Genomic DNA, 25,688 nt, shown 5'->3' on the forward strand with positions numbered 1-25,688 from the left:
TTTTTTTTTTTTTTTTTTTTGGTCACCTTTTTCATGCCTTTGGTGTTTACATGTCTGATTAATACAAAATGTACTAGCAGATCAGCTCTTGCCACCGATGTTACGTGTGTTTCGCGGTTCTGCTTGGGACCACAACCAGGGCCCCGACCCGCAGCACCTCAACGCGAAAATACAAAAGACCAGTGCAATAAATATGACATTGGCTGATCTGATGAGCAAAAATGTTGCTTAAATGTAAGAGTAGCCATTGAGGATGTCCGCTCCAGAGGTGGGTAAAGTAGCCAAACATTGTACTCGAGTATTGTTACTTGACAATAATGTGACTCAGGTAAAAGTAAATTGTAGTCCTCCAAAAAAATACTTGAATAAGAGTAAAAAGTACACAGTGAAATTATTACTCAAGTACTGCGTAAATAGTAACTTAAGTTTTTTTTGTTTGTTTTTTTACCACAGCAATAACATCAATAAAAAAATAACTAAATAAAAAAATAAATATGAATGTGCAAATTCTGACGTTCCCGTATGTGTGTATGCACAGTTGAAAAAAACATCTGCAATTTACTGCACGGTGTTTTCTCAAGTTATAAGTGAGCTGAAATATCCACGTTTGGGCAGACAGTGCCAGACAAATACTACAATACATGAAAGCTGTTGATTTTGTTCGTCTAAATATAAACAAGAGTAGCGCGGCGTTGCCGTCATGGTAACGCCGACCTTCCCAACATGGCCGCCACGTATGCACGACGGTTGTCAGTTATTCACTGTATTATCCCACAACAGAGCTGAAAAAAAAACCTCATGAAATCTTAATGACATGAAGAGGTGCCCATTCAAGAGCACGCCTATCTTACCTGGAGGTAGCTGGCCAAGGGCGACCTGAAGATCTTAATGTTGCTCGTATTGGCATTAGGCAGTGTCAGTCCGTCTCGCAGCCACACTATAGTAACTTGGCTGGGGTGAGCCTGCACCTCACAGCTGATGTTGACAGCGTTTCCCTCCCAGGTGTACACCGCCACTTCGCCGTGGATTTTAGGGGTATCTTGAGAGAAATACATCAGATTGTTACACTCGTGATCTCAAGGGTGTATTGTAACAGTGCTTGAAATGAAAAATGCCTCCATGTCCTTTCATAAGACAGGAATATAGACGCCACAGTGTATTGTCGCACTAATATTATATACTTGGAATGGTGCAATAATGACAAAAACGAGATGAAAATGCTTTCGGTTATTGCAAACATTTCCACTGACTGCGTTTCGAAATGGGTTGGTTTGATTGAATGGGCTAATCACATTACATTCAGCGTGTTAGTCGGACAGCCTAGCACTGAAGCTACTTATCTTTGATGCAAAATTCATAAATTGTCAATGCAGGTCCTCTAATCATGAGGCTGATACATGTGTTCAAAGCATGCGTTTGTATCAGAGTGATGTATCAAAGCCATTCAGGTAGAAATTATGTGGGGTTTTTTTTTTCCCCCAACACAGACCCATGCACACTGCATTGATAAATTATGAAAAGGGTTTTGAAGCCTTTGCACCATGTCACAGATTGCTGCTTATTAGCCACTATTGGCGTCAAAAGCAGCCTTTTATGCAGAATTAAGCAAAGGTGCTTTCACACGAAGGTTGCACGAAATATTCTTTGAGCATCGTCATCACGTTGTACGCATGCGCAATAGTTACATCGCAAGGTCCTGGCAATGAAGAAGGCAAAAGAACTCTGGTACCCAACATGCACTGCGCACATCACTCCACCAATCACAATCGTACTATGAATAGTTTAAGATGGCAAAACATATGAGGCAAAACCTCTTGCTTCAAGTTGTTTATTTGTCCCTCCGAGCTGTAGTTTACTGTAAAAATGCCACAAAAAAACAAATAATTAAACAATGAATGTTCCCTAACCTAAGTGCTATATAATTATTTGCCGCTGTAAGTATTCTTTTATTTTGCTGTCAAATTCTCATATGGGCGGCGGGCAGCAGCTGCACCTACATACAACAAGGGTTTTATAATTGTGAGAAGCCAATTGTGTGTGTGTTTGTTTGTGTGTGTGTGTGTGTATAAAATTTTTGTTTTGACTTCTGAGAACAGCAACTTGGTCAAAAAGTGGGAAAATAACCTTTTAGTAGAAGGGCCTTGTTTTTTTTAATACATGGGGGTTTACACTAGCATCGTTAAGCGAACGCATCGACATTTTCATAATTTTTCCTTCCTTTGTAAGAGGATCGGGTTAAAAAGTGTCAGGCAGTAATGGAAGCGAAGAGCTACCACACACGAGCTGTCAGATGAAGACCTCTGGGCGACAGCCTGTATAGCTCAAGCTCCTCCGCCAGGTTACCATCACTTTCAACAACAAGTTTTGCAAACTCATGTCATGTGCTGACATAAAATCGGATCATGGTTCTGCTGCTACCACCCAAAAAGTTCAAGTTAAATCAAAGCAGCTGGGATTGTAAAATCTTCATGATACTGGTTTTAATTCAGTGGAACCTCTAAGTTGGGCATTCAGTTACTGGACCTCCAACTTTTTCCCATTGGGAATATTGAGACTAATCAGTTCTATGTCTCAGGATTCTTAACTGTCATAGAAGTGTATAAAGAAGTTGGCCGCTGTTAATCATAAACTGTCAAAACAATAAAACTCAATCCTTTTTTATACAAGTTTTTTTTAATATATATATATACACAAGGTATCCTCAGTTTACGATGGTCCCAACTTCCAACATACAAGGTTTCAAGGTTACAAACCGGGGCGCAATTAACTAGTTTGCGCAGTGACGTAAGAATATGCGGCACAAGAGAACAAGCTCAGTTACTGCCATCATGCTTAGTGTTCTTAATTTGATCATTTTAAATTATGGCCAATAGTTGTTTTAATACAAATATTTAATGTAAGTATGTCTTTATTACTGCATATTGATGAAATACGCCAAATCTGTGTGATGTCGACACTGTAGGAACTAAACCGAGGATCCCATGATTGTCGACTTGGCCATAATGTACGGACAGCTAGGACGGAGACACATGTACTGTTATTTTAAGCAGTGTATACTCCAGGCTAATTTACAACAAAAAAAATAAATATACAGTACCTGAAATACGTGACACACAGAGCAAATGACGTTAACATTGTGTAAGAAGAAGCACACCTAAGAATTCTGCATGGTTCTTAGGAAGCATACTTTGTAAACCTAGGCAATATTCATCTGAAAATGTTGTTTGTAAACCGATTTGTGAGTGAACCAAGGTTCCACTAAGAGGTTTTACCTTAATTGCAAATTTTTTTTCACTTGACTGAAGCTGCTGAAGCTCACTCGTAACTCAAGTCATTGCAATCAATTAGCCAAGTGACAGCTCATCTCTAAAAACTTGTAAATCTGGGTACAAGTCGAGCAATCAATGTATTTTGTCAGGTAAATTGAGGAGCTTCATTTAGACAAAAGCATTTCTTCACCACCCTCTTGTGGCGCCTATAGGCATTTATAAAGCTTTTAAGGGGTGCATCAATTACCCACAACATTTTGATAAATAGGGCTTGGCACCTTTCCCCACCGAATAAAGGGGGTTCATTATAATATGAATACTTACAGCGGACTTCCAGATATGCCCCCTTGTCATCTTCACCGATGGCACTGCGCGCCGAACATAGGTACTGGCCGGCGTCGGTGTACTTGACGTACTTTAGCGTGAGGGAGGACACGCGAGCGTCGCTCCGCACCACTACATTCCCATCCTCACTCTGAACAGAAGCAAACAACGGCCCGGTTAAGGAGATGGGATATCCATCAGTCACATGTTATTTATATGGCCCATAATGTCGAGGAGAAATACGCTGAGGAGCAGAAGACATTTGATTACAGAAAAAAAGGCAACAGATGTGGAAACACAAGATCACAGCTGACAGCAGCAAAGAGCTGATCAATAATTCAGGACAGGAGGAACCATGCAGAACTTTCCACTCAACTTGTGACAGTCCCGGTTTACCTTAAGCCAGCTTTTACATTGCTTTCATTCAGGGTCATTTTATTTGTTTATTTTTGGGACGAGATTGCTTGTCTTGATCACCTCCACACTGATTTGGCTGCCAACGCTTGCCAAAATGTGTCAAATTTAGCGAGGTAGAGACCGCGTTGGACTCAGAGCCAAGAAAATGTCAACAGGCAGCTAGCTAATGAGTTATGCTAATGACTGCCCCACTCAAGAGCTGCTACCTGCTTTCATCAACACCTGACTTGTAGCTGCTTCCTCATCTTTAGGGTCAACAACTGACACTTCAAAACGCCCCTCACAAGATAGGACTATCATTTGTGACACTGATAACAACCAAACTAATGATAACAGTAATGCATGTAACAACACTTTTTTCTGCAGTTAAGATGGCAAATAATTGCCTCCCGCCAGTCCTGATAATTGTCATTTATGACTTTGACCGCATGCCCTGTGATTGGCTGGCAACCAGTTCAGGGTGTACCCCACCTCCTGCCCAATGATAGCTGGGATAGGCTCCAGCACTCCCGCGACCCTAGTGAGGATAAGCGGCTCAGAAAATGGATGGATGGATGGACTTTGCCCGCATGCGTTTCATTTTATCAAGCTGCATTTGAGAGACAATATAAACTGTCTTTGAGGTGATGACTTTTGTCTGATCGCCTTGCTTGGCAAACCTCAAGTCATCAATCTGTATTGTTGAATGTAATAAATGGATTAGGGATGCACTGTTGTTGTTTTTTTGGGGTGGATTGTTCATTTTAGAAGGTGTGGCAGCAGCAAATGCCTCAAGCAGCTCATTTCCAGCATTTTTTTTGTTTTGTTCCGTTGTTGTTGCATGGCTCAGGTCCAAGCTTCAGACAAAACAATGCCACGAATGCTTTTACACATGCTGATTGAGGAGCCAAATCAGGTGGCCATATAAAAAGACGCTGGTTAGTTTGTATTCCGATTCAATAGGCTACGCATGTCTGCAGCATTCATTATGCATCGCGGGTAGAGCGACTGAAACAATGCTTATATAACACAATGGCCTTTTATTCTGATCCTGGTGTAGAAAACATTCTCCGTCAGACTCTGCAACTTGGCAACCAGGCTTATGTACACCATGAAGTCTAAATTTGGCTGTCACTTAGTACGTCGTGATGGTCTTCATTTTGAGCCACATTTCTCAATTTTTCTATTACAACGTGTGTTTAGCTCTACATAAGACCAGAGATTATCAAGGTATGTCATTATATAGTGGAAAAGCTTCGATTCGGGGTAAAGCTTTTACTAGAGGGAGGCCTTCATTTTTCCCATCCCTCCATTTTCTATAGGGTTTGTCCTCATTAGGGTCACGGGTTAACCTATCCCAGCTGACTTTGGGCAAGAGGTACTGTTGGAGTGGTTTCCAGCCAATTGAAGGGCAGCTTTATTCATACAAATCCATTTTTTACAACACATTTTGACAAATAATGCTATCCATCCATCTATTTTCTGTTCTGTTTATCCTCACTAATTGAACTATAATAATCACTATTAAGGATGACATGATTATAAATTAATTGATCAATAATTCTCACTATTGATCCCATGACTATGGGAAGGTGAGCTACATCTATGCAGGATTATTCTTGTCAATATGTTACTGGCATTTAAAAAGGAGTTCAAAACATTCCAAAGGTAGTGCTTATATCACATTTCAAAGTACTATTTCCAAAAATAAAGGGTAAAAATAAGTAAAGGGTTAGTTGATCATCCATAATCAACATTTTCCCTTTAAACTAAAGAGAAACTGCAGCTTGACAGAAGCCACATCTGCTCTGTTGCGCCAAAGACTGCTTCCGTGACACGTGGTGGTAATCACTTGTCATATTAAAGGGGAAAGGGGGCATTTATTTGAGGTTTGGTATTTACTTATTGGGACACGGTGCTGAGTAAACTATTTTCATCTAACAATCAGCGCAGTGTGAACACACATCTAAAAACATTAAAACTATTAGTATCTCCAAAAAAAAAGAAAACTTCAAGCAAATAAGACAATTTTTTGCCTCCACAGCAGAGCAGGCAGACACTGCGGGAATGTCAGAGCATGAAATCGGGAATTCACTACGGGACACGTTAACGTCACGTGTCACCAAATTTTAACCGGCCTAGCTTATGTACAAGGAAACACACTCTCCTCTGCAGCTTATCCGCCGAGCCCGACGCATTTGGCGCTAAACATGCTAGGCACGCACACAACACTGTTCCGTGCCCATAACTCTTCTCGCCACTGCCTGCCTTCTACTATGGGATGTTGAGATACACACACACACACACACGGTTAAAAACATGGTTAAATTCACACCTTTCAAGCACTGCCTGATAGAAAAAACAGCAAACCTCCATAGGTCTGCTCCTTCAACAGGCACACGGGCCAAGTGTTTACCCAAACCTTGTAATTATGATGAAAAAAGTTCCTTTCGCCTCTGGTCTCACACAACTCATTTTCCATTCAAGTAGTACTCTTTGGGCACAGCATCATTACTGAATAAAGCCATTTCAGAAACACTATCCCCACAAAACAGGAGTAGGTCTATGCTTTTATGGGACTGTGAATTTAATTTGTGGCCCTCCATGCACGATGTTTATGTTTGTGTTTTTAAAAATCCTCACACTTTTTGGGTGGTCCCAAGCTGCCACTTGCAGTATTTCTTTCGTGTCTCCGGCGGGCTCTGAGTCTAAGGCTACGTTCACACAGTAGGGCATGATGCCCAATTCAGATTTTTTGTTAAATCTGATCCTTTTATATAGGTCATTCACATTACAAAAACAAATGCAGCTTCTACTGTGGCCGGAATAAGTCTGTGACGTCACACGCATGCACACAAAACAGGACGTCACATTACGCATGCACACAAACACGAGGCGCCATGTTTTCAGAAGTATGGCCCCTCGCAAACGTTTTGTAATGACCCGCAATTTCAAGGAATTTGTACAAACTGAACCAACATTTCCTTATATCTATCAATTCGAAAGCATCATCTTTTCGCCACTGACTGTTTTCCGTTCCTTTGTCCGCCGTTGCGTTTGTGGCGTGACTGTTTTGTTGAACAATTGATATTTGTCACCTTTTGATGGCGTATTGGTCGCATGAGCATTCATAATGCACTCACACATGAAAGAGGGCCGGGTCCAATATGTAAAAATTGGGATTTTACTGTTCACACTGATATGGAAAAAAATCAGATATGTAGATGTCACACTGGACCAAAAAAAATATCTGAATTGACCTGTAGCATAACCTAAATAGCATCAGTATTTGATGTTGATGTTAACGCAGTAATGAGTTCATCATTACTACATTGGTTGAATATTAAAATGGAATTCTCTAATTCTGTTTTAATATTCAACAAAAGTAGTGATAAAATGGAGTTTGATTCTGTGTGTACCAGATAAATATGTACTGTACATCTATTTATCACACAAGCAAAACTGGCAGAAGTTGCTGGCAGATTTTTCCTTTGGCATTTTTATTTGTTCACCAACAGTCGCTGGCTGTGATGGCCCCGTGTGAAAAAGTAAATGCCCCTAAACCTAATAACTGGTTGGGCCACCCTTAGCAGCAACAACTGTAATCAAGCATTTGTGAAAACTTGCAATGAGTCTCTTACAGCACTGTGGAGGAATTTTGGCCCACTCATCTTAGCAAAATTGTTGTAATTCAGCCACATTGGAGGGTTTTCAAGTATGACCCGCCTTTTTAAGGTAATGCCACAGGATCGCAATAGGATTCAGGTCAGGACTTTGACTCGTCCACTCCAAAGTCTTCATTTTGGTTTTCTTCAGCCATTCAGAAGTGGACTTGCTGGTGTGTTTTGGATCATTGTCCTGCTGCAGAACCCAAGTTTGTTTCAGGTTGAGGTCACGAACAGACGGCTGGACATTCTCCTTTAGGATTTTTTGGTAGACAGCAGAATTCATGGTTTCATTTATCAGTCTTCCAAGTCCTGAAGTGGCAAAACAGCCCCAGACAATCACACTACCACAACCATATTTTACTGTTGGTATGATGTTCTTTTTCTGAAATGCGATATTACTTTTACACCATATGTAATGGGACCACACACTTTCCAAAAAGTTCAACTTTTGTCTCGTCAGACCACAGAGTATTTTCCCAAAAGTCTTTGGGATCATCAAGATGTCTTCTGGCAAAATTGAGACAAGCGTGAATGTTCTTTTTGCTCAGCAGTGGTTTTCGTCTTGCAACTCTGCCATGCAGGCCATTTTTGCCCAACTTATTTGCAATGAACTTCACAAGGAACGCAGATAAACATTAATTGTATTACGTTGTATTATGATAACTAAGGCAAGTTAAAAAGCCAAGCATTGCACTATGCACATAATACGGTACAACTGCTACTACACTGTTTTGTGTATGTAAAACTATAGTTATTTGCTACAAAATGTTTGTTAATATTTTTTGATGTCTGTAATGCTTTAATGCTTAATGATTTACATTATTTCCTATGTAAAACATTGCATTGGTTTTTGTACGATTTGGTATTTGTAACTTTCTGAAACGGATTTACCATGAAAGCCAAGGTTCCACTGTATATATATTTGCATAAACTGAAATGGTGCCTTAAACAGCAAAAATGTTTCCCCTCCCCTACAGTGTACATACTCTTTTTCCGATTTTTATTTGAAGGATTTTTATCTGCATCCATCCATAATCTCATTCCACTCCCCTGACACAGGAGATAGATGAGTGTAAGGGGGGAAAAAAAAAAAAAAGGCATGCATTTAGAATACCTTGTGCTGCTCGGGACGAGTCCATGATGCCTGTAGAGGACAGAGAGAACAACAAACAACAACAAAAAAAGAAGCAGAGTGATTCTTAGAAGGCAATCCTTGTGCGGGTAGAAAAAAAAGATTTGGTGCTGCAAACTGCATGTAAGTATTAAGTGTTATGTGTTGATTTTTTTTTTTCTTTCCATCTTTAATACCTGAGCTTGAAAGTTGGATTTGGTTTAAACAGTCTACACATCCAGTCCGGTTATACGCTTGAATATTGTGTGACAGAAAAGGCTTGGATTTGAAATAGTTTCAGTAATCCCTAGTGTGTCCTCTTTGGAACAACACTGCGTCTAAACTCCATTAAGAAGCACATCTACTGGCATCATGATAGACTAAATACTTTCAAAGATAAGATTAAAAAAGGTCTTCGGTTTATCGGGAGGTGGCACTAAAAAAGTGGTGTTGAGAAGATCAAGTCGCCATATATTTTCTTGCAGCTTTCATCATCAGACCCAAAGAAAAAACTAGGAAAAAGATGTGCTACATTTGCTTTTAGACGATTCACAGCTAAATATTTGCGCTTGTATTAAATGCTGAATGTTGTATACATCAGTGAATTCTAAGAAATTGTAACTATGTTTACACCACACATTAACTCTCCCTCAGTTGTAATACAGTATTTGTATCAGGTCCACATGTACATTGTGTTGCTGTTCAATGGCCTGCCATGCAGTCTTGTAATTTGTGATGTATAGTAATGTCTGAAAAACCTATTTATTTGCATTATTACTGAAAACAAAGTAATTTGCATTTGAAATACTGTATTTTCGCAAATAGTGCCAATGGTGAGGCCTGAATTTGAAACTGACTTTTAGAATATGAACATTTTAGCAGTTTAATACAATATACAGGTCCAGTAGCTTGAAATAAAATACAGTACAAATTACTGTAAATACATGGGCATCAACACACACAATGTTGAGTGACCACTTATAAGTCTACTGGCATGCTAATTGTTGAAAAAGACAGACCCTAAAAATCTAAAAAATGTATTACTCTGAAAAGGACTTAAAAGTCCACACTTGAATTCACTTTTAGTTTTTAGTTCTTTTTTTTTTTTTTTCCAAATTTCAAATTATCTCAGCAGTTAACTCTTGCGTGAACATTTACATGCACCAGATGAGTTACTACCCATTTTTTGTTTGTTTTCCAAGGGGAAATGGAAGGCGTCCATTCGAGGGAGGTGTTTTTTTGTCAAAAGGGGATGACTTCGCAATGGGAGCATGGTGTCTATTAAGGTGACGGACACTACAGTATTTGCAGGAATACGGTAATTACATTGTGAAGTGACTGTAACAAAATGCAATGTGAGTATAAATATTTTACAACCAGCTTAGAAGAAAAGCTTTTGCGCTACACAGGACAGCATGCTATGTCCATTTGAAATGGCAGACAACTCAGCAAGCCAAGAAGCTCTACAGAAGGCATGCTCGGAGGAGAACATGTTCGAGCATGAAGATGAGGTGCGATGGCTCGTGTAACAAGTAGAATGGCAAACAGCTCTTTCATCAGGTGACCTACCGAGGAAACTTGTGAAGTGAAAACAATCAGCTGGAATAATTGTCAGCAAAAAACAGAATGAAACAATCAAATGAACTCACAGCCCGAGTCCATTCGTCATTAGTTGCACATTATAAGTCTCTGCGCCCTTTGCACAATGGTCATTGCACCGGACTATTGCTATATTAGTCATTCAAACTGCTCTAATTGCTAGTGGACTGTGCATCTTTTTGCACAATTGTCAAAAAAAAAAATTGTACCGGCCTTAGCAGATTACTAGCAACCTTTTATTGCTCAGTGACTGTTTTTCTCAATGTCTTTATGTCTCAAAAGTATTCTCTATCAATTGACTGTCTGTTGTCATACTAGAGAGGCTCCAACTACCGGAGACAAATTCCTTGTGTTTTTTTTTTTTTACATACTTGGCAAAATAAAGATGATTCTGATTCTAAATGCAGTCTACCGAGATAGTGTAACTGGGTAACTCTTTTGAGTCCTTTGACCCAAACCTTATCTGGGCTGCCACACGAATATATCTGTTAAGTCTAATTAAGTGTTTAACGTTGTGTGTCAGTGTGTCTTCTCTTTCGTCGTGGAAATGAACTGCAATGAAAAATCGATATATGGCACTGCAAAAGTCTTAGACCACAACTATTTGTCTTATTTTAACTTTTTTCACAGTCATCATACTGCCATAATAAATTAGTAAATAGGAGGACTGCTGGAGGTGTTTACAATGACATTAATTAGGTTTCCATTCCATTTAACTTTAAGAGAGGCAGCCAGCTCCCTGCTATTTCTCAAGTGGATGGGAAGGGCGTAGTAAAATAACTGCCACTTTAGTTTTGGATAGTATTGGTTGTATTCTAATGTAGACAAAAACATATATATACCATTGATGACAAGTGTGTGCATCACATTTCCATACAAAATATATATACGGTATATATTTTATAAAACATCAACTCATCTTATTAGACAGAATTTGCTTCAGAATGTGACTGAATGAGAAGATAAGAGTAATAGTGGTAGTAGTCTTCCTCTGACAAATTGATAGTTACAAGGCATATATGCTTGTGATGTTGCTAAATCCCCAAATCTAATGGTGGCCTAAGACTCTTGCGCAACAACAAACCTCATGCGGCAGGTTGTAGTACGATGATGAGCTATGAGAGTGTTGTTGGCAGCAGGCACAGTTGGTCCTGTAACATGCCAGTGAAACCTTGCACATTAGCGCAAACAGCAGTTAGCCATGTTGTCATCGACATGCTGCAGAAGAGTTATGGTCCTAATCTACCAGGTAGCCTAATATAGTGGAACATCAGAACCTCGTCCACGACGCACCGGCTGTGCACTGCATCACTGTCATATGTGTAACGCATGTTTGTTTAAGACAAAATGTATGGCAGCAGCGGGGACAACAAAAACGAAGATGTGATAATGCAATCAATCCAAACAAATCCACGGAACAATCATAGTGGCAGCTCCATCGGGACTCATTGCTATTTCTTCCATTAAGAATTATCTCCCTGCATTGTTATGATGTGAAGACGGAATCCCTAGAACAAAACCTCATAACTGTGCAAAACCTTGACAGTGTTTCAAGGCCTTTGAGTGACACAGACCATGAGTGCTGTCGTTAAGGAGCAACAACCTTGCATTACAGAGCATTCAGGCCTGGAGGAGCCTTTTGTTTCCAGAGACGATGACAATTATACAATTATAGCTCGTCTCTGAAGTCCTTTTTAAACTGCTGCCACGTTAATGGACTTTACCCTTTCATTAGCAATCAAACAATTCCTATTCTTCCTGAGAACATACTATATAATTTGTGATCTGGATGTTAGAGCTACTTAAAAGGAATATACAGCGGCTGAAATAAGTATTTAACACGTCACCATTTTCCCTCACTAAATATACTTCCAAAGGTGCTATTGACCTGAAAATGTCACCAGATGTTGGGAACGACCCAAGTAATCCACATGTACAAAGAAAGTAGAACAAATAAGCTCAGAAATTAAATTGTGTGTAATAATGTGAAATGACACAGGGAAGCACACTGGCTGGTATTTATTTACAGTACATTTGCCTATTCATCCTTCCTTCAATAATGTGAAGTTTACCAGTAATTACCATTTGCTGAAAAGCAGCCCCACACCATCATGTTCCCACCTCCGAACTTCACTGTTGGTATGGTGTTTTTAGGGTGATGTGCAGTACCATTTCTGCTCCAAACGTGGTGTGCATTATGGCCTCCAAAGAGTTTAATTTTGCTCTCATCCAATCAGACTTTTTTCTCCCAGTATTTAACTGGCTTGTCCAAATGTTGTTCAGCAAACTTTAAACGAGCTTTGACATGATTTTTTTTTCCGCAATTGGGTCTTGCGTGGCGAGCGTGCATAAAGGCCATGGCGATGGAGTGCATTACTCACTGTTTTCCTTGTGACAACAGTACTTGCTAATTCCAGGTCTTTTTGAAGCTCTCCACAGGTGGTCCTTAGCTCTTGGGCAACTCTTCTGACTATTCTTTGCACTCCTCTGTCAGAAATCTTGTGAGGAGCACCTGATCGAGGCAAATTTATGGTGAGATGATTGGCTTTCCACTTACATGTTACGGCCCCAACCGTGCTCACTGGAACGTTCAGAAGCTTAGATATAAGCCTGTAACCAATGCCATCATTATGTTTTGCAACAGTTAGTGTGCGATGGTCTTGAAACAGCTCTCTGCTCTAACCCATGATGAGATGTGTCTTGACTCACACCTTGGCAATGAGAGCTTTTTGTAGGCCATCAATTTGGACTGAACCAGCTGATATTCATTTGCACTGACAAGGGGCTGGATTGCTGTTTGATTATAGATAGATTTTTGGTGTTGTCTTGGCTTTCCATGCCTTTTTGCACCTCCCTTTCTTCATGTGTTCAATACTTTTCCCCCTGTCATTTCACATTTTTACACACAACCTAATTTCTTATCTTATTTGTTCTACTTTCTTTGTATACATGAATTAATTGGGTTTTTCAACATCTGCTGAAATTTTCAGGTCAAAAGCACCTTTGGAAGTATATTTAATGAGAACGATTATGACGTGTGAAATACTTATTTCAGATGCTGTATGTGTGTGTGAATGAGACAAAACCTGTTCATTAATACTCAAATGTTCCATCACATTGTGCAGGGATGTGAATTTCCATCCATTTTCCATACCGCTTATCCTTAGTAGGGTCGGGGGCGTGCTGGAGCCTATCCCAGCTATCTTCGGGCGAGAGGGCACATATAAACAAACAGTCACACTCACATTCACACCTGCAGGCAATTTAGAGTTTTTAAATTAACCTACCATGCATGTTTTTGGAATGTGGGAGGAAACCGGAGTACCCGGAGAAAACCCAGGTAGGCACGGGGAGAACATGCAAACTCCACACAGCCAAGGCCGGATTTGAACCCTGGTCCTCAGAACTCTGAGGCAGATGTGCTATCAACCGTGCCGCCGGATGTGAATTTTCACAAGATGATGAAAAGCGATCAAGGATTGACTAGAAATGAATTTTCCTGAATGTTATGCATCTGTGCCGTTTCAACTTTGATTCAAATAATCAAAACAAAGCACAAATAGCTGTATGAACAAACAACACAACAACCCCATAGGCTGCCGAGCTTTTCTGGACATTGTAGTTTACTCCACAATTTTAATTTGCGTAATCACTGCTTTTAAATTGTGCGATCGAGTAATCTCCTTCCTAATCCTCATAGGGAGCAAGCTTCACACATCTTTTATCGTACAATGACAACGCTGAATACCGTGGTATGTAAGCCTAGTAGAAATGCATTTCTGGGTGATAGATTTTACAGAAGATGGTCTGCCTTGAGAAGAGTTGAGCAAAGACAGAGATGTCTGTAAGCAAGAAGAACAATGAATCTGTCAGAGCGCAGCAGCTGTAACTCGAGTTGCTTTAGTTTTTGTCCTGAAACAAAAGCTACATTACAACGGGAGCCCTTGTGGGGTGTGGATGGAAGGGGGGAAGGGGAGGGGACAACGACTTCCCGTCTGCTAACTGGGAATGTTCTACTCATCACATTCAGATGAGTTAGGAACATATGAATGAATGAATGAAAACATGTTTTGTGTTGCTTGTGTTAACCAGAAGGAAAATGCCCTTTGGAGCACAGTACATTATAACTAATCTGATGATTGTGTATGAGACGCCACGCCCTAGGAACATCAATCTTTCTGTGATTTGTACATCTGAGAAATATTGTATGAGAATCAATATGCTTGGAAGTTGAGCAGCCTCGGACCAGACTCCTAAAAGGGCAAAGAGGTCAACTGTTGTCCTGTTACAATGAAACCTCATAGACTGGAAACATCTTTGTCTTGTGAATCATATGCCCCATTTCCATTGCACAGTTCTGGCTTTGCTTTATTTGCCTCTGTTCGGGGGGTTCGGTTTACTACATCAAAATAGTAAAGCGGGAAACTGTCTTCTAAACCTATTGCAGCTTTTTCACTGCACAATACCAAGTCTGCTTGAAAACAGGACCACAGGAGACACAGCATTGAATGCATGCTGGAACGAGACACACAAAGAAATAACGATGGAGGAAAACCAGTGTCTTCAATTTTATTTGAGGGCAGCGTTGCAGCAAAGTGAAGTTAACAATACAGTATATTCCTGCAGCATCCAGAGCTAAAGCACATCTTGGGAAGCTAACATTACCATGTTTGTTTGTGATTTCTTGCCTTGTCTAAATATCGAGACTAATCTGCTCAAGAAATGAATGGCGAACTCTACAAGTAGGCCCTAAACCTGGTTTAGCTAATGGAAAAACAACATTAACGAGTACGTACTATCAGCCATGTCATGTTTTCTAATCATCTTTTTATACACACTATAGGAATGCTTTTGCACATAGGGTGACGGGTGTTGGATGGCCCAGGGAACGGGGGTCAGAGATTGAGAACAGGTTTTATGTTACCTGGGGCCTCATGTACAAAAGGTGCGTACGCACAAAAACGTATACACGTTTCTACAGCTGTTGGTGCTTTGGCGACACTTAGATGTGATGCTGGAAAACTATTATAATAAATCTGCACATCAGAGACACATGAACAATTAGTACTGATGAACAATTAATGCCCAGCAACATTTGATTTCGACAATGTAATAGAGGCAAGGACTCAGAATTCACTTGTTAACCAGTGTATTTAATGAATCATTGATATTTGTGAGGACACCTATTAATTGATCAAGATGATCATTTATGCCGCCTATTGCCCTCACAATTAGTTCTTGTGACTCCAGCACATGCACTGAAAAAAAAGAGTCCTTTGAGTTTACTTAATTTGAACATGTACAGGCGGCACGATGGCCGACTGGTTAGCACATCTGCCTCACAGTTTTGAGGACCGGGGTTCAAATCCCAGCCCCGCCTGTCTGGAGTTTGCATGCACTCCCCGTGCCTGCGTGGGTTTTCTCCGTGTACTCCGGTTTTCCTCCTACATCCCAAAAACATGCATGGTAGGTTAATTGAAGGCCCCTTAGGTGTGAATGTGAGTGTGAATGGTTGTTTGTTTATATATGCTCTGCGATTGGCTGGCGACCCAGTTCAAGGTGTACCCCGCCTCTCGCCTGAAGATAGCTGGGATAGGATCCAGCACGCCCGTGACCCTACTGAGGATAAGTGGAACGGAAGATGAATGAATGAATGTAATGACTGATAAAAAGAGTCATTGGAATTTACTTAATTTGAACATATACATTGGTTGCACATGAATCAAATGTGTTAAAATGTCCTTTTGATGCCACAGCATTGACAGCCGCACACACGCTGTCCCATTCACGCCTCTTTCGCTTGTTGTTAACGCCGGAGGACAGCGTGTCAAAAGAGGATTTTCTTGTGCGCCTCCACTTCATTAAGCAACTTCTCACACAGAAAAAATATTTTTCATCATTAGCTTGCTCATTTTCCTTTTTCCCTGATCATGCAGAGATCGGGATCTCAGGTGCAGGGTTCATTTAAATATGATTTGCATATTTAAATGTGGGTGTGGACAGGGAGGGGTCGGCTACTCCAACATGTGCGCTCAATTCTACGTTGATTGGGATGTACGACGGAAATGTGCTTGGATTCATGCGTACGCACATATTCATACATCTGGATATTTTTGTGTGTATGTTTTCTGGATTTGAGCGTACACTATGTTTCGTAGGAAATCCACGCAAGTCTTTGTACATAAGGCCCCTGTTCTGTGAAACACTTAGTTGAAACTAGATATTTACTACCACTAAATAAAAATACCTTCCTCTCTGTTTGACATAAAACCAGACTAAACTTTTCCTCTTTTAGGTCTGTTAGATTTACCAAAATTATTTTTGATTCGTTAAATGCAAGAATAATTATATTTTTTGGGGGACAAATTTTCATTACTTTCCTCAAAGTAAAAAGTTTACGTACATTTCAATTTGGTCCCATTTCCTTTAAACTGTATCACTTGGGTCAAACGGTTTAAATATCCTTCCACAAGCTTCTCACAATAGTTGGCAGGAATTTTGGCCCACTCCTCGCTGTATCTGAGCCAAGTTTGTAGGACACCTTGCTCGCACATGCCTTTTCAGGTTTTTCCATACATTTTCAATAGGATTGAGATCAGGGCTTTGTGATGGTCACTTCAAAACATTGACTTTATTATCCTAATGCTACTTTGTAACCATACTTCGGGTGATTGTCCATTTGGAAGACCCATTTGTGCCCAAACTTTAACTTCCTGGCTGTTGTCTTGAGATGTTGCTTCACTATTCCCACATTCTTTCCTCATGATGCTATCTACGTTTGTATTTTGTGGAGTGCACCTGTCCCTCCTGCAGGAAAACAACCCCACAAAATTGATGCTGCCACACCCATATTTCAAAGTTGGGAGGGGGATTCATTTCCCCCTAAAAACTGTTGCATACTGTTTGTAGAAAAATATTTTCCCCTAAAATGAGGAATAATCATGATTTTTAATCATGATCACAATATTGATAAAAAATAATCGTGATTGTTATTGTGGCCATAATTGTGCAGCCTTAGTCTGATTTCATGTCAGACAGTGAGAACATTTTATTTATTTATTTTTTTCATTTATAGCGTATGGAAATAATCCAGTTTTAACTCTAAGTATGAAATGCTTATAACCATACTATACTTTGATTAAGCAAACTGGTAGGACATTGAATTCGTCTGAAGTTTACCACTCTTCCATGTGAAACATTACAAAGAGGCTGAAAATTTATTCGAACGAGCAACTAATTAGCTTCTGTGTTCAATGCAATGCACAGATACACTGGCTTTTTAATGTAGTATACAATCAATCCACACTAAAATCAGCCAAAATGGATGCGCTTTCATTGGATGCAGCAATCCTTGATGAAATACAGCAGTTATGATGAATACAGATGGCTTGAACAAGACAACCAAACAATTAGCAGCCATTTCTCTGTGCATTTTTTTCAACCCCACTTTCTGCTTCCTTGATGAATACTTAAAACTTGAAGTAGAAATTTTCTGAAACCTAATGTTTTTATCCTGCTCCTCACCTAAACAAAAGGTACATTCATGGGCTGCTAATGGTTTATTTGAGGCCGTACTCGAGATAAGCAAAACACACAGTCGCCACTGTGTGTGAAGAGTCATATGCGACTGCATTGGTCGTTGCCTGTTTTTCTGTTTTGTGAAATTAATTTAATCTTTGCAGTGGTAGTAAATGTTTTTAAAGCCATAAAGTATTAAAGACTGGTCACTTTAAATGGATAAAATGGGAGGTGTGACGAGTTAAAGTGTGACAGTGCGCCTCTGCAGCGTGGGCAGAGAGAAAACAGGCATATCGTGACGTGCGTCGTATGGCCGGTATGGTTCTTTTCGCATTTGGAGTGCAGTGCGCCGCTCGCAATCTATTTTTGATGATCAAACACTCGCCCCTGTGAGCCTGACAGGTGGCTGTAAAAACACTGTACTTCTGTTGTACACACATTGAATCCAGCTGGAAAAATTAAACCATCAAAAACCATCATCTTTACAGGCCACTACTGATGTTACACCTTTAGTGGGCGAGTGTTTGACTCTCAAAAGACAGATCGCAAAGAGAATGACATTTATACGGTCCATTTATGGTGACCACAACAACAATGTTAGACTGTCTAGACCAGGGATTCCGATACTGTGGTGCATGACATTAAAAAGTATAAATGAGGGTCTGGTATAACAATAACACATATGGGTTATGAGTCAGCCAATTGTGATTTTATTTTCACAAATTAAAAAGGGTTATTTGATGAAATTTTACTTTTAACTCCAAACAAACAAAGAAACAAACAACAAAAACTTCAGCTACTGCCAGCAGCTTGCAAGTAGTTATGTTTTTCTTACTTACCTGTCTTAAAAAAAAGGATTTGTTTTGACTTTTTGGGGGGGTGGTCGGGTGGGGGTGGGTGGGTTGCTGGGACAAAGGCGTGCACCACCTTTGTAGGATGTTAAAGGTGGTGTGTGAATTAAGTGTAGAAAACCTACTACTGTACATGCCAATGTTTCTGAATCAGTGATTCCTAAAATGTGGTGCGTCCCTCCAGAGGGTGCGCATGATGGTCTGGTATAATAATTCCACATTTCCATTGTGTGATTTTTTTTTAATTTTTTTTTTATAGTTTTACAAAATGGTTAAATATGAGCATTTCCACAAATAAAAACTAAGCAAATAAAAATTTAGTACTTCAGGCTACTGCCAGAGGGAAAAATCAAGCAAGCTAACAAATTTTTCATTACTTTGTCTCATTATTAAACATGACTCCTTTAGTCAGGCTCTATCTGGACTTTTGAAGGATATGTGGGGGAGCATCTTTGTCTGGATGTGGAAGGGGGCACATGACTTAAAAAGTTGGAAAAGGCAGCTTTATGCCAATGTTTTTAAACCAAGAATTCAAAACAAAACTAAGTTTAACGGTGGTCTGACAACACAATGACTAATTTTCATGCTTTTTTTTTCTTTTTTTCAATAAAACAAAGAGGTTCATTAGTGCGGCACGGTGGACGACTGTTTAGAGCGTCTGCCGCACAGTTCTGCGGGCCGGGGTTCAATCCCCAGCCCCGCCTGTGTGGAGTTTGTATGTTCTCCCCGTGCCTGCATGGGGTTTCTCCGGGCACTCCGGTTTCCTCCCACATCCCAAAAACATGCATGGTAGGTTAATTGAAGACTCTAAATTGCCGATAGGTGTGAATGTGAGTGCGAATGGTTGTTTGTTTATTGTTTCGGGGTGACCCCGAGGCATTCCCAGGCCAGCTGGGAGACATAGTCTCGACGTGCCTGGAGCACCTCAGCAGAGAGGCATCCAGGAGGCATCCTATTCAGATATCCGAGCCATCTCAGCTGGCTCCTCTCAATGCGGAGGAGCAGCGGCTCTACTCTGAGCCTCTCCTCTCCTCTAAGGGAGAGCCTAGACACCCTGCGGAGGAAGTCATTTTGCCCGCTTGTATCCGGTATCTAGTTCTTTCGGTCACGACCCACAGCTCATGACCATAGGTGAGGGTAGGAATTTAGATCGACCAGTAAATTGAGAGCTTTGCTTTTCGGCTTAGCTCTTTCTTTATTGATACAAAGTCTGCATCACGGCAGAAGCTGCCCCAATCTGCCTGTCGGTCTCCCGTTCCATTCCTCCCTCACTCGTGAACAAGACCCCAAGATATTTGAACTCCTCGACTTGGAGCAGGATCTCATTCCCGACCCAGAGAGGGCACTCCACCCTTTTCCGACTGAGGACCATGATCTCAGATTTGGAGGTGTTGATTTTCATGTCAACCGCTTCACACTCTGCTGCGAACCACTCTAATGAGAGTTGGAGATCACGGCTTAGATGAAGCCATCAGAACCAGATCATCTGCAAGGAGTAGAGATGCAAAACTGAGGCCACCAAACCGGTCCCCCTCTACGCCTTGGCTCCGCCTATAAATTCTGTCCATATAAGTTATGAACAGTCCAACCCTCACCGGAAACAAATCTGACTTAGTGCCGGCAATGCGGACCCAACGCTGACACTGGTCAGAACAGCCCGTATCAGGGGGTTCGGTACCCCATTCTCCCGAAGTACCCCCCACAGGACTCCGCGAGGGACAAAGTCGAACGCCTTCTCCAAGTCCACACAACACATGTAGACTGCTTAGGCGAACTCCCACGCACCCTCGAGGACCCTGGCGAGGGTGTAGAGCTGGTCCACTGTTCCACGGCCAGGACGAAAACCACACTGCTCCTCCTGAATCTGAGATTCAACTTCCCGATGGACCCTCCTCTCCAGCACCCCTGAATAGACCTTACCAGGGAGGCTGAGGAGTGTGATCCTCCTGTAGTTGGAACACACCCTCCGCTCCCCCTTCTTAAAAAGGGGGACCACCTCCCTAGTCTGCCAATCCAGAGGCACTGTCCACGCGATGTTGCAGAGGCGTGTCAACCAGGACAGCCCTACAACATCCAGAGCCTTTAGGAACTCGGGCGAATCTCATCCACCCCTGGGGCCTTTCCACCGAGGAGCTTTTTAACCACCTCTGTGACCTCAACCCCGGAGATAGGAGAGTCCACCTCAGAGATCCCAGACTCTGTTTCCTCATGGGAAGGCGTGTCGGTGGAATTGAGGAGGTCTCCCCATTCTCACCACTAACACACAACGTCCTGAGTCGAGGTCACCGACGCCCCATCCCCACTATACACAGTGATGATGGTACACTGCGTCCCCTCCGGAGACGCTGGATGGTGGACCAGAATTTCCTTGAAACCGTCTGGAAGTCTTTTTCCATGGCCTCACCGAACTCCTCCCACGTCCGGGTTTTTGCCTCAGCGACCACCAAAGCTGCATTCCGCTGGGCCAGCCGATACCCATCAGCTGCCTCAGGAGTCCCACAGGCCAAAAATGACAGGCACTGATCATCTTACGTCCATAGCTCCGGTTGGCCGCCTCAGCAATGAAGGCGCGGAACATGGTCCACTCGGACTCAATGTCCCCCCACACCCCCCCCCCCCCCCCCCCCCCCCCCCCCCGAGATGTGGGTGAAGTTCTGCCGCAGGTGGGAGATGAAACTCCTTCTGACAGGGGATTCTGCCAGATGTTCCCTGCAGACCCTCACAATACGTTTGGGCCTGCCAGGTCGGACCAGCATCTTCCCCCACTATCGGAGCCAACACACCACCGGTTGGTGATCAATTGACAGCTGGGCCCCTCTCTTCACCCGAGTGTCCAGGACATGCGGCCACAAGTCAGATAACACGACCACAAAGTCGATCATCGCACTGTGGTCTAGGGTGTCCTGGAGCCAAGTGCACATACGGACACCCTTATTCTTGAACATGGTGTTTGTTATGGACAATCCATTATGAGCACAGAAGTCCAAAAACAGAACACCGCTCAGGTTCTGATCAAGGTTACCGTTCCTCCCAGTCACGCCCTTCTAGGTCTCGAGCGAGGAGTCCCCAGCGGGAGCGCTCTCCACCACACCCTCCAAGGATTCCAAAAAGGGTGGGTTCTCTGAATTGCTGTTTGGTGCATAGGCACAAACAACAGTCAGCACCCGTCCCCCCGACCCGAAGGTGGAGGGAAGCTACCCTCTCATCTACCGGGGTGAACCCCAATGTACAGTTGCAGAGCCGGGGAGCGATAAGTATGCCAGGGACATAAAGCCCCAGACAACTTAGCTCCTAGGATCACTTGGACAAACCCCTCCACCACGATAAGGTGACGACTAAGGGAGGGGTAGTAGCAAACATTTAATAAGAAAAGCTAACTTTCCATGCCTAGCTTCTGGTAGCTTTTATTTTGTTTTTGTTTTTTTTACATTTTGATCATGTTTGTAAGATTAAACAAGATGCTATAAATTTCTTTGGAGGTTGTGCTGAGGATGGGGGGAGCACCACATCTCTCAGGATATAAAATGAGGTGAGTGACATGAAGTTTTGGAAAGGCTGGTCTAGACAACTACCATATGGAGATGGAGATGGACGTGGATGAGGCAACCTCATGCTACGATGCAAAGATTGAGAGTGATCAGGAGACAATGAAAATGGTGTTTCACCTTTTAGTTACATGATGACAAACCATCAGATGTCATGCTACTATGCCAAGATCAATTACTTTTTGATGGACTACACTTGGAGCACATGCAGCAGTCAAGTCAAACTTCCACCAGATTGGGATAATAGGATTCAAAATCTGGAGGCGCACTTTGCCACAGTACATTTGTGTGCCACGCCGATTTCATACCTGATAGATCCTGTTTAGGTGTGCCTGTAGGGAGAGAATGTAGTGCATGTAATGGAGCAGCTCCACAATCCCGCCTTGATGTACACCATTCTCTCAACATTTTCCCCCTCATTACTTCGCAGCCATAGCAAGACCCTTGAGGAAGCAGGCTGCATGAGCTTTGCGAGGATAATAACAGGCAGGTGTTCTTTTTTTTTTGATGATTTCACCATTAAATGTTATGGGAGAATATTGCTCAAGGATGTAATGGAAGCTAGTAGTGCTTCATTACTGTGGTGCAAAAAACAAATTGAAAAGATGCGTACAGTATAACCTAGGAGTGAAACAATAGAGCATATACAGCAAAGCATAAAATGTAGAACCCTTTCAATCACTAGCATGAGCAGAGCAACGTGATCGAAAATGCTAAATGAACACGATCATCAAACCGCTCATTCTAGCAAACATAGTAAGAAGCAGATGTTGAATTTAATCACAGGCCTCTGGATTGGACTGGATTGGGAAAGAGTGGAATTCGGGTTGATTTTCATGACATTTGGGAACGTTTAAATTGAATCTAATCTCCAGGTTGACAGCTGAATGCAGTATTGTCGCGCTAATTGCAAGACATCCAGCGGGCCATCTCAAAGGAGCCCTTTAATTTGGAGGAATTAATGAGCGATGCGCAAACTCTGCGGAGTGCTTTGCCTGCACATACCTGCAGATAATTAATACACTTCATGAAATACTGGTTAAAGGTATTTCATATGTGTCCGTAAGATACTGGTGTCTTGTAATTTACAATTAATCATTCAGGATGTCCCAATTTCATGTTGGCTTCTAATGAATGACCTCCTTGTATTCTTTTGAACACTTGTTGTGGTGTTTTTTTGTTGATATATTGTCAACTTTTAAAATGTGACAGGGTCATATACTGAAAGTTAAAAGTATTGCTTTGTTGCAAATTACTCATTGAATCCCATTGGTAGACATGATTTATAGGACAGTCTAGTGCAGACATTTAGTGTTTGTGTACAAATGAGAGATGGGCATTCAATTTAATTTACTTGATCAATTCACTGGGAGAACTTATGATCAATTATTTATATCAATTTATTTCCACTATACTGGTCAAAGGCTTTAAAATACCCCAATTTTCCATGTTTTAAAAAATTTAATTCATGCAGTTCAGTGTCACATTGTACGCTAAAACGCAAGCACAGAACAGAGAAATAGTTACAAAAGTAATCAGGGAATCAATCTGCAAACCAGAATGTATTCTGAACTTTTGACTAAATAACATAGCCACTCTAGGCAGATACAACAGCTGAACACACTAGTGACATTCTTTCTACAATGAAAATAAAAAATGCTTCGTAAGTTCTTCCCAACTCTGTTGCAGGAGTTTCAATATGTTTGGCACATGTAACTTGCCATGCTTTTACATCTGTCCAATTCATCCCAAACCAGCTCGATGGGGTTTGAATCTGAAGACTATGCCTTTTTGTATAGTTCTGAAATGTACACAGTGGGCCACGCTATTTTAATTAACCGGCTTAGGCACTGGGGGGGGGCTCAGGGACACTGCACTGATTTGGTTTCATTCCTGTCTTTTAGAGCGAACCTTTGCATTCACCATAGGAAATCATTGCTCATCCACCTCTACCCTTGCATGTGGTGTGCCATAAGGCCCAATTTTGGCATTTAGGCCCAATTTTATTTTTTCTATTCATATGTTTCCCCTTGGTAAATAAACGAGAGCCTTTCACTCTTTCACTGCTATGCAGACAACAAACAGACAACCTTCCTCTGAGACCAGAGGACCCTAGAAGCTTAGCTGTTGTAAAAGAATGCCTTTCTGACATCAATTGCTGGATGGCAAAACACCATACATCCCAAGCATCTTGTTTGGGGTGTACTGTGTTCTACTGTCTGTCAAGGAACTTTGTAAACATGTTTTTAAAGGTGCTATATAAAATATTATAATTCTTATTATTATTATTATTATTACTACATTAGTTTTCAGTTCTGAGTAACCTAACCTTTTTTTGTAACCTTTGGTATAGTAGTTCACCACTTTGTACAATTTCAAGCTACTCATTGGACTTGAACTGTATGGCATTCATTAAAAAAAAAAAAAAACTGGGGTGCTCTAAAACTTCTGACCGGTAGTGTTTTCTATTGCTACTATATAAATTTATCAGCTGCCTGAAGGAGTTGTGCCAAAGAAAGTCTGTGTGGATTTAGCTATAACTTCCCATCGATGACATCACTAGTTGACGGTGAATAATATCACTTCTGCTGTTTGTAGCCAAGTAGCACATTCCATTTTGCCTCAGTTGCTTCAAGATACTTTTTTGTTTGTCCTGTTCTGCTGTTAGGTCAATCAGAAAGGAACATCTGTATCCATTTTATGCCAGAACAGTTTTACTGTGTCACAGTGGACGTTTCAAGCTGTCACTGTGTTTTTTATGTATTCCGATGGATATTTATTGAGAATTACAGTCGTTCAGTCGAACAGAAAAAAGTTTTTAAAGGAGAGTGACAGAAAAAACAAAGGAGAGTGAAATGGTAATTAAATAATATAGGAAAAGAAGACAACAAAAGACAAAGCACTAGCTGTAAACAAGATGAGGAAAGTAAAGCATTATATAACTAGTACAATGACACATTGGATTTGAGTGTTGTATAAGTCAGTAGTGCTACACCCTGGACAATATAGGACAAGACTGGACAGGACAGGGACAGAAGGGGAAACAAGCAGGACAGGGGTCGTGGACCCGGCTGTACAGCTGAGGTGGGAGTGGCTATGTAAATTATAAACCTCTGTAGGATGTAATGAGGGGATACCCAAGAAATTGTTATTTATCACAATGAGTGAGTGGCCCCACACCTAGCAAATAAGTCCCAGGGGTGTGTGTCTGCAGACACATGCAAGTGAACTGACACTGCCTCGCATTGCACAATAACCGTCAGAAGTGTCCTGTAATTTTTGTGCCTGCACCGCGTCGGGTGAGGACCCTACCCCACCCAATCGAGAGGCGGAGTCAGCCCCAGGAGTCCACCCGAGAGCAGCCCGGTGGACAGGACACCTCGCACACCGAGGGATCCAGGGTGGTC

General features: G+C 41.5%; 1 protein-coding gene across 9 annotated transcripts in view; it reads right to left on the reverse strand.

The window, feature by feature from the left end:
- Positions 1-25,688, reverse strand: part of ncam1b (neural cell adhesion molecule 1b) — a 115,247-nt gene that overhangs the window by 25,959 nt on the left and 63,600 nt on the right. For 5 of the 9 annotated variants that reach the window (XM_061781567.1, XM_061781570.1, XM_061781571.1 and 2 more), the window contains 4 exons: positions 22,590-22,613; positions 8,772-8,801; positions 3,594-3,744; positions 852-1,039 (listed from right to left, as the gene is read on the reverse strand). In XM_061781567.1, the coding sequence (XP_061637551.1) occupies positions 852-1,039; positions 3,594-3,744; positions 8,772-8,801; positions 22,590-22,613 (393 nt within the window). The remainder of the gene's footprint in view (positions 1-851; positions 1,040-3,593; positions 3,745-8,771; positions 8,802-22,589; positions 22,614-25,688) is intronic. The other 4 variants (XM_061781568.1, XM_061781575.1, XM_061781569.1 and 1 more) reach the window with 2 other exon arrangements.

Source organism: Phyllopteryx taeniolatus, chromosome 8, assembly GCF_024500385.1.
Source record: "Phyllopteryx taeniolatus isolate TA_2022b chromosome 8, UOR_Ptae_1.2, whole genome shotgun sequence".
Taxonomy (NCBI): Eukaryota; Metazoa; Chordata; class Actinopteri; order Syngnathiformes; family Syngnathidae; genus Phyllopteryx; species Phyllopteryx taeniolatus.